At 55.7% G+C, this 9,126-nt stretch overlaps 1 protein-coding gene across 2 annotated transcripts in view; it reads right to left on the minus strand.

The window, feature by feature from the left end:
* Positions 1-7,589, minus strand: part of AMMECR1 (AMMECR nuclear protein 1) — a 106,510-nt gene extending 98,921 nt beyond the window's left edge. For both annotated transcript variants that reach the window (XM_065410360.1, XM_065410359.1), the window contains exon 1: positions 7,129-7,589. In XM_065410360.1, the coding sequence (XP_065266432.1) occupies positions 7,129-7,589 (461 nt within the window). The remainder of the gene's footprint in view (positions 1-7,128) is intronic.
* Between the last annotated feature and the right edge of the window lie 1,537 nt (positions 7,590-9,126).

Genomic DNA, 9,126 nt, shown 5'->3' on the forward strand with positions numbered 1-9,126 from the left:
TTATAAAGCTCGATACAGGAGTAACTTGATGAAATTCTCTGTCCTGTGTTATACAGAAGGTCAGACCAGATTATCTAATGGTCCCTCTGGCCTTAATATCCATGAATCTATAATAAGCAGATAGGAGGAAGGACTAAGAACATGCTACTATTTGTGCTGTACATTCCACAGACTGGAATTCCAGCATTTAACTGCATTCATGCCAGCTGCATTCCTTCTGTTATATGTAGCTATGCTGAATGGTGATAGGATTAATGGGAGCAGCATGACAGAGCTATCAATGGGATATGGGGAGAGGTGCACGTGTACCTTCAGAGATCAAGTTTGCCTCATTTCAGCTCCGAATCCTGTAGACTGAGTCACCAGAGATACACAAGGATCTTTTTTTCAACCATTGGGATTATCAGAAGTCTGGTGACATACATGACAGTGGTCTCCAGGGCCTACTGAGAAGAATCCTTAGCAAATCTGGAGTGGTTTGTGTGGAGTACGCTCTGTGTTAGCATAAGCAACTTCTGTTTGCTATGCCTGACATAAACCTGAGTTTTGCCTTAGCAAAGAGGTATTACACTTTGTTTTACAGTGTCATGTGCTGTTCCTGAAGTGTTCTGTAGTATCTGTAAGAGTTGAGAGCTAGTCTGTGTTGTTGGAGCATTGGGGCTTTGCTCAAAGGGAGCAGAGTTACAGTTAGGTTGCAGAGTGGCGTGTACCTTAACTTTGTATTTCTTGGCTTTCAGAGGTTTAAGTTTAACCACTCTGCACATTCGGGAAAGGCATGAGGCACCACTGCGAAATCTTAACTCTCCATTAACAAAATGTTGGGACATTTAATTTCTTAGGTTTTTAATAAAAATTGCTCAGCATCTCCATGTACAGCCCAGCTCTTCTCTTCCCCTGTTTCTGGCTATTGGCAATGAGTACCCTAGCCACAGAATGCACTGACAGCATGTTAGTCCTTTACTGATCCAGCGTCATCTCCTGGGAGCCATCATGGGATCCACAGGTTGAAGAGCTAGGGAAAAGATGCTGGAACAATGCAATACTTGCCTGGAGTCAGTGGGGACACTTTTTGCAAGGGGACAGATGAAGCCCCAAATAACCCTCACTGCAATGCTGACCCCTTCCTTTCCACCCCACATTCTCCTGCACTGCTCTGACTTCCCCATTCCCATTAGAAGCAACATTAGCGTGGGAAAGACTGAGCCTGGAGCCCCTTCCCCACAGCTGGAGGCAGGAAGGGGAAGGTGAGGAGTTCTGAATTCCTTCCTCTGATGAGGGAGCAGCCAAGTCCTGGAACAGCCATGGGGAGGAACTGTGGGGAATGAAGGAAAGTGAGGGCACAGATGGCTACGCTTTCCTTTTCACCAAACATCACTGAAGGGAAAGTTGCCCAACATTCCCCCTCACAGATCTGCTCTGTCAGCACTTCTGATCTCCCAAGAGAGCAAAGGTCCCTTTGAGAATGATCCTTTATTTGAGGGATTGTAGAAAAACTACTTTTTTGGAAAGTCAATTCTTCAAAACGCTATTCATCCAACTGGGTTTGCCGCAGCTGGGCTTGTACTATTTGTTCTCCCCATAGGCAGAGGAAATCCAGGACCAGTAAGCAGCATGAGCATTAACTGGAGTTTTTATGCAGAGGTATACCTGTGTGCTTTCAAAAGTGGGCTAGCAGGGAAACGGTTGTTTCAAAAACATGCTCGAGATTTTAAAGGGGGGGGGAGGGGGAAGAGTGTCTCCTTCCAGTCACTGCGCAATAGAGTTCAAATTTGTGACCAGAGAGGTCAATGTTGTGAGGGACAGTTGCTGGAGTACTATTTTTAGTAGTACATGTAATGTAGCATCCATACACATTTTATCCATGGAACAGTGCTGGTAGAGGACCTGTGTCATTCAGGGAAGTGGTTTTCAGTCACTGTCAAACTCAGGGTTTTACTGACAGGTCTTAAAATTGAATGTGGATGCATGCAAAGATGTGCTGAAATAAGGAAGTGTTACTGGTAAAATTTTGTAGCGTAGACCAGGCCTAGGAGAGAGAAATCCTGAGTGGCTGAGATCAGTTTAGGGAGGATTAGAGCTATAGTTTGAGCCTAGGTGTTCATTTAAAAAAAAAAGTTACAGGAACCAGTTGATGTTGTAAACATTTTTTTTAAGGGAGAAGGTTAGAAGTGTATTTTAGGAACCCCTTTGTCAAATGACACTAAGTTTGACCACTAATCCTAACCTGCACAACCATGAGTCACAGCAAATTTCAAGACAATCCAAGTAATGTGGATTTTAGAGCACTTAAAATAGTTGACCTTTAGACAGAAAGTGACAATCAACCTTAACTAGCAGAGCTGATGAAGTGCTTACTGGAGAGAGTTCTACAAGTTATTTATTCTTTATCAATCTAGAGCAAATAAACTGTGGGCAGAACTCAGTTTTCCCCATCAATGAAACCACAGAGTGACAGCTGTAGAAAATTGAGGCTGGTTATCTATGTAGGACTGGGATGGAGAACAGATAGAAGGGAAGTAGATCCCACACACAAGGTGATAGCTACTTAGTACAAATCATGAGAAACAAGAGTTCCTAAGAAACTGGTATCTATAAGGGGGAGCACACAGGACGTAGAGAGGAATGGGTAATGTAAAGAAAATCACAGCTGAGCCCCTCACATTGGTATACAGAAGTTATGAAGGGAGTACTTGCTGGGGTTGTAGGTGAAGCAGGAGGTCTATGGCAGCTGATTGTCATGATGGCAACTACGAGTATACATCTCCTACACAGAGTACTCACTAGGGGTCAGCGTAATGAGGGTTCCATTAAGGTTATTAATCATGTGCCCGATATATCTAGAACACAGAGGACATTCATTAAGTGTCACTGGTGAAGCAAGGGCTGTGTGGTAGCGGGCAGCACTACTGAGGGCGCATGGAGGTATAGGAGATGGAGAGAGGAATTCATTGGCAGAAGTTGGTGGGGCGGGGGTCTCCCAAGCATGGTGGTCATGCAGCAAGGAGGAAGTGTACCATGGCTCTGCAGGTGCTAATAGCTGCACACGGGGAGATAGCAGGGCAGATGAGGTCACTTGTGAAGCCAGGGCTCTGCATGGGATAGTAGTTGTACAAGAGCACTGACGGATACTTACTAGGGGTAGGGAACTCAGAGGGTATCATGAAGGGGCATGGGTGTCTGATGTGAAGTATTCACTGGGGCTCCAAGCTGTTTAGGGCTGGAAGGAGGTCTATGAGGTGGTATAGGGCTATGGTGCCTGAAATGGAAAACTCACTAGGGCACTGAGGAAACTAGGGCTCCGCAGGGGCTGGGAACCATGTGTAGGGGATGGGGGTACAAAAAGCAATGCAGGCAATGTGTGGGATACTCACCAGAAATCACTGGTGAACCAGAGGCTGGTAGCCATATAGGTGGGGGCAGGATAGGAGTATAGTGCTCTGTGTTGGGTACTCACTAGGGGTCTCTGGTGAAGTGGGGCAGCTCCTCAGATGCTGTCAGATATATGGTGTGGGTCCATGGAGGTGATATAGGGCTTTGACGGCTGGTAGCCATACCGGGTGGAAGAGCATGGGATGCAAAGGGACAGTATGGAGCCCAGTGTGGACCACTCCCTAGTGGTCATTGATGAAGCAGGAGCTCTGCTGGGACTGGCGGTTGTATGTGGTGAGGTGTAGGGAGTAAATGGGGGCAAGGTGCCCAGTAGGAGGTATTCACTAGTGGTCATTGGTAAAGAGAGGGCTGGTAGCTGTATGGAGTGAGGGGTACAGAGAATATGGGGCATGGTGCCTGGCATGGAGTCCTCAGTAGAGGTCACTGATGAAATGGGCTATGTGGCAGCTGGGAAGGAGAGGGTGCACTGGGACATGGTGCCTGGGGAGAGTATATGGGGCAGGGTGTGGGGTACTCACGATGGGTCACTGGTAAGGGGTGGCAGGGTGCCCAGGGGTGCATGGAACAGGGTGCCTGGGGGTACTCACTAGGGGTCATTGGGGAAAGGGGGCAGGGTGCCCAGGAATATTCAGGGCACAGAGAGGAGCACTCAGTAGGGGGTCACTGAAGCAGGGGCAGGGTGCATGGTGTACGGTATGGGGTATTCACTAGGGGGTTTCTGGTGAGATGGGGGCAGAGTGCCTGGGGGTACTCACTAGTGGTCTTGGGTGGGCAAGCGGGCATGGTGCCTAGAACTGCTTCGAGAGGGTAGGGTGTCCAGGTCACTGGTGAGAGGGTGCATAGTGCCGGGGAACACGAGGCATGGCATGAGGGGTCATTGGTAACAGGGCCCAGATGCCCAGGGTGATAGGTGCCCAGAGAACCCGGGGCAGGGCATGAGGTACTGACGAGGAGTCATTAATAAGAAGGGAGTAAGGTGCCCTGAGGTACTCACTAGGGGGTGCTGGTGAGGGAGGCCATTATGCCCAGGGGGACATGGGGCAGGGTACCCAGGGTACTCACTAGGGGTCATTGTTGAGGAGAGTGGACAGGGTGCCCGGAGAACACTAAGCATGGTGTGGGGTACTCACTAGGGTTCGCTGCTGAGAGGGGGCAGGATGCCCAGGGTGAAACAGGGCATGGGGTGGGGTACGCATGAGGGGTCATTGGTAACGGGGGGAAGGATGCCTCGCGGGGCACAAGACACAGCATGGAGTATTCAGTAAGGATTGTTGAAGGAGGGGCTGGGTGACCAGGGGGAAACGGGGCATGGTATGAGGTACTCACTAGGTATCGCTGGTGAGGTGAGGGCTGGGCACCCAGGTGGACAGGAGACAGGGTACACACTAGGGGTTGCTGGTAAGAGGTGGGCAGGGTGCCTGGGGGGCGGCACAGGGCAGGGCATGGGGTACTCAGGGGGTCACTGGTATAGGGGAGGCAAGGTACTCACTAGGGGGTCACGGGGCAGGGCGCATGGGGTACACACCATGGTTCGGTGGTGAGGGGGGCAGAGGGACACTCACTAGGAGTCACTGGTAATGGGGGACAGGGTGACCCGAGGGGATATGGGACACAGCATGAGGTACTCACTAGGGTTCACTAGTGGGAGAGGATAGGGTGCCCAGGGACTCAAGGGACAGGGTGACCAGGGAAGCAAGGGACATGGCATGGGGTACTTGCTAAGGATCACTGGTAAGGGCAACAGGATACCCATGAGAGTGCCTGGGTACTCAATAGGGCTCGCTGGCGAGGAGGCCAGGTGCCCAGGGGTGTTGGCATAGAGGCCCGATACTCACTAGAGATTGCTAGAGAGGGGGGCAGGGTGCTGAGATGCATGGGGTAGGAGCATGGGTTCTCACTAGGGACTGCTGGTGAGGAGAGCAGAGTACCCGGGTACAAACTAGGGGTCACGGGAGAGTGGGGAAGGGAGCACAGGGTAGGAGCCCAGGTACTCACTAGGGAGAGCTGGCAAGGGAGGTGCCTGGGGGTGAGGCTGGGTATTCATTAAGAGGCGTGGAGGGGGAGATGCCCAACGCAGAAGCCCAGGGTGCAGGACAGAAGCCAAGGTACTCACTAGGGGGGGCTGGGGGCAGGGGCCGGAGCCGGGTACTCACTAAGGGGCGCTGCAGGGGGAGGTGCCCGGGGGGCAGGGGCTGTAGCAAGGTACTCACTAGGGGGCGCTGCGGGGACAAGAGCCCGGGGGGGCAGGAGCCAAGTACTCACTAGGGGGCACTGGCGGGGAGCTGGAGCCCAGGGGCAGGGGCCAGAGCCGGGTATTCACTAGGGGGCACTGGCAGGAGGCCGGAGCCCAGGGGCAGGAGCAAGAGCCGGGGACTCACTAGGGGGCGCTGCGGGGGTATGTCAGGGGCCGGAGCCGGGTACTCACTAGGGGGCGCAGCGGGGGTATGTCAGGGGCCGGAGCGGGGCACTCACTAGGGGGCGCAGCGGGGGTATGTCAGGGGCCGGAGCGGGGCACTCACTAGGGGGCATGTCAGGGGCCGGAGCCGGGTACTCACTAGGGGGCGCAGCGGGGGTATGTCAGGGGCCGGAGCGGGGCACTCACTAGGGGGCGCTGCGGGGTATGTCAGGGGCCGGAGCGGGGCACTCACTAGGGGGCGCAGCGGGGGTATGTCAGGGGCTGGAGCGGGGCACTCACTAGGAGGCATGTCAGGGGCCAGAGCGGGGCACTCACTAGGGGGCGCAGCGGGGGTATGTCAGGGGCCAGAGCGGGGCACTCACTAGGGGGCGCAGCGGGGGTATGTCAGGGGCCGGAGCGGGGCACTCACTAGGGGGCATGTCAGGGGCCGGAGCCGGGTACTCACTAGGGGGCGCAGCGGGGGTATGTCAGGGGCCGGAGCAGGGCACTCACTAGGGGGCGCAGCGGGGGTATGTCAGGGGCCGGAGCGGGGCACTCACTAGGGGGCATGTCAGGGGCCGGAGCGGGGCACTCACTAGGGGGCATGTCAGGGGCCGGAGCGGGGCACTCACTAGGGGGTATGTCAGGGGCCGGAGCGGGGCACTCACTAGGGGGCGCAGCGGGGGTATGTCAGGGGCCGGAGCGGGGCACTCACTAGGGGGCATGTCAGGGGCCGGAGCCGGGTACTCACTAGGGGGCGCAGCGGGGGTATGTCAGGGGCCGGAGCCGGGCACTCACTAGGGGGCGCTGCGGGGGTATGTCAGGGACCAGAGCCGGGCACTCACTAGGGGGCGCTGCGGGGGTATGTCAGGGACCAGAGCCGGGCACTCACTAGGGGGCGCTGCGGGGGTATGTCAGGGGCCGGAGGCGGGCACTCACTAGGGGGCGCTGCGGGGGTATGTCAGGGGCCGGAGCGGGGCACTCACTAGGGGGCATGTCAGGGGGCCGGAGCCGGGCACTCACTAGGGGCCGGAGCGGGGCACTCACTACGGGGCATGTCAGGGGCCGGAGCCGGGTACTCACTAGGGGGCGCAGCGGGGGTATGTCAGGGGCCGGAGCCGGGCACTCACTAGGGGGCGCTGCGGGGGTATGTCAGGGGCCGGAGCGGGGCACTCACTAGGGGGCATGTCAGGGGCCGGAGCCGGGTACTCACTAGGGGGCGCAGCGGGGGTATGTCAGGGGCCGGAGCCGGGCACTCACTAGGGGGCGCTGCGGGGGTATGTCGGGGGCCGGAGCGGGGCACTCACTAGGGGGCATGTCAGGGGCCGGAGCCGGGTACTCACTAGGGGTCGTTGGTGAAGCGGGGGCTCCGCGGGGGCTGGTAGCCGTACAGGTGACAGTAGAGCACATCGAAGCAGAAGCAGCACATCTCGGCCGACACCACCATCTTCCTGCAGCCGGGCCCGCCGGAGCCGGCCCCGGGGGAGGCGAGCAGCGAGGCGGCCGGGGGGGAGAGGCCGCCGGGGCCCCCGCCGCAGTTGGGCGGCAGCGACGGGGACAGGACGCAGCCGGCGGCGCCCCCCGCCAGCCCCCCTAGGCCGTTGAGGCGGGCGATCCCCGGCGGGGGTAGCGCCCCCGGCTCGCCGCCCGCTGCCGCCGCCCCTCCGCAGTGGGAGCTGCTGCCGCCGCCCCCCGGGCCGGCCGAGCCCGAGGGAGGGGAACTGGAGAGTTTCTGCTTCTTCACCCCGCAGCAACCCGCCGCCATCTTGGAGCCGTCTCCCCCCACGCAGCGCTTCCGACCCATAGCGGGGGGGCCGGCCGGCCGGCCGGCGGACGTGCGGCCGCCTGCTCCGCCTCCTCCCGGGCCCGCTCCGCCTGCAACTGGGAGGGGGCAGGGAAGGATGAATGGGGAGAAAGAGAGAGCGGAGTTAGAGCCGCCGCGGCGTGCCAGGCCCCGCACCTCGCGGGGCGCAGCCACCTTCGCTGGCCCCTGCCCGGCAGCTCCCCGCCGGGGAAGGGCCCGAAACCCACCCGCGTGCCGAAGAACCCCGCCCCGGCCGCGCGAGCCCGAGGAGGCGGCTAACAATGCCCGACTCGCACAATGCAAATGACCTCGGTTGGCTTTTGCTTCGGAGGGGAAAAGGAGAAGCGAGGGATGTGTTTGAGTCAGCCAGCGGGAGCAGTGCAGGGCGCACTGACTGCTGCACCCACAAACCCGGCAGTCCTGTGCTGGCTGGCAGCGGGGACGGGTTTCAGTTAAGACTTTGCTGAGGCCAGCAGCCAAGGGGGCAAGCGGGTGTGACCCTGGTGGACTAGTCTAGTGCTTCCCTTCTTTAATCTATAGTTCCTAAAGATGAGATCTGTCCCAAGGGAATTGATGGAACATGGAAGTGCCATTGCTTGAGACAGTTAAAACTGCCCAGGCCAAAACACTGAAGAATAATAGTTTATGTTTATACCTTACATTTCAAAGGAGCATCAAGCATTTTAAAAACTATATATAGAGAGAGGACTAGCCTCACCCATCACTAAAAGGCAGCTATCGCAGACGTGGAAACTGGCAGCTTTTTAACATAGAATAGCAATGCTACCAAACTATTTAGGCAGGGAATGAAGAATATCATATGTAGTTGAAACAACCAGGGATATTTATATAGGCAGAAAATCGTTATCCAAATTAGAATACAGCTTCAGAAAATCTTAAGGGCACTTTTAGGGCCACGACTGGTCAGGAGCTCAGTTTTACATCTTATGTTGAAAACAGCATTACAGCAATGTCCTACCACAATCCTGGGCATTGATTCATTGTGGACTTAAAGGGAAGAGGTTTCAGAGTGGTAGCCGTGTTAGTCTGTATCATCAAAAAGAACGAGGAGTACTTGTGGCACCTTAGAGACTAACAAATTTATTTGGGCATAAGCTTTCGTGGGCTAAAACCCACTTCATCGGATGCATGCAGTGGGGGAAAAAGGTAGGAAGATATATATACACGGAGAACATGAAAAAATGGGTGTTGCCATACTAACTCTAACGAAACTAATCAATTAAGGTGGCCTATTATCAGAGTACCACTTACTAAATCTACAACTCCACTTCCTGGTCAGTTGGAGAGGCTTCCATCCAAAAAGTGGCCTAAATAGGCATGCAGCAATTCTCAGAAAAGGGCCATATTTTTGGAATTTAATGTACCCACCCTACACCACCCACATCATATATCATTTTAAAACATATGTACATTTAGATGAGCTCTGATGTGGAGCTGTCAAGTGGTGCCATAAGCTGTAGGCGAGGTGAAACAATGGTATCCAAAATGAGAAAGTGTCATTTATTGCACAGTTCCA

The sequence above is a fragment of the Emys orbicularis genome, chromosome 9 (genome assembly GCF_028017835.1).
Source record: "Emys orbicularis isolate rEmyOrb1 chromosome 9, rEmyOrb1.hap1, whole genome shotgun sequence".
Taxonomy (NCBI): Eukaryota; Metazoa; Chordata; order Testudines; family Emydidae; genus Emys; species Emys orbicularis.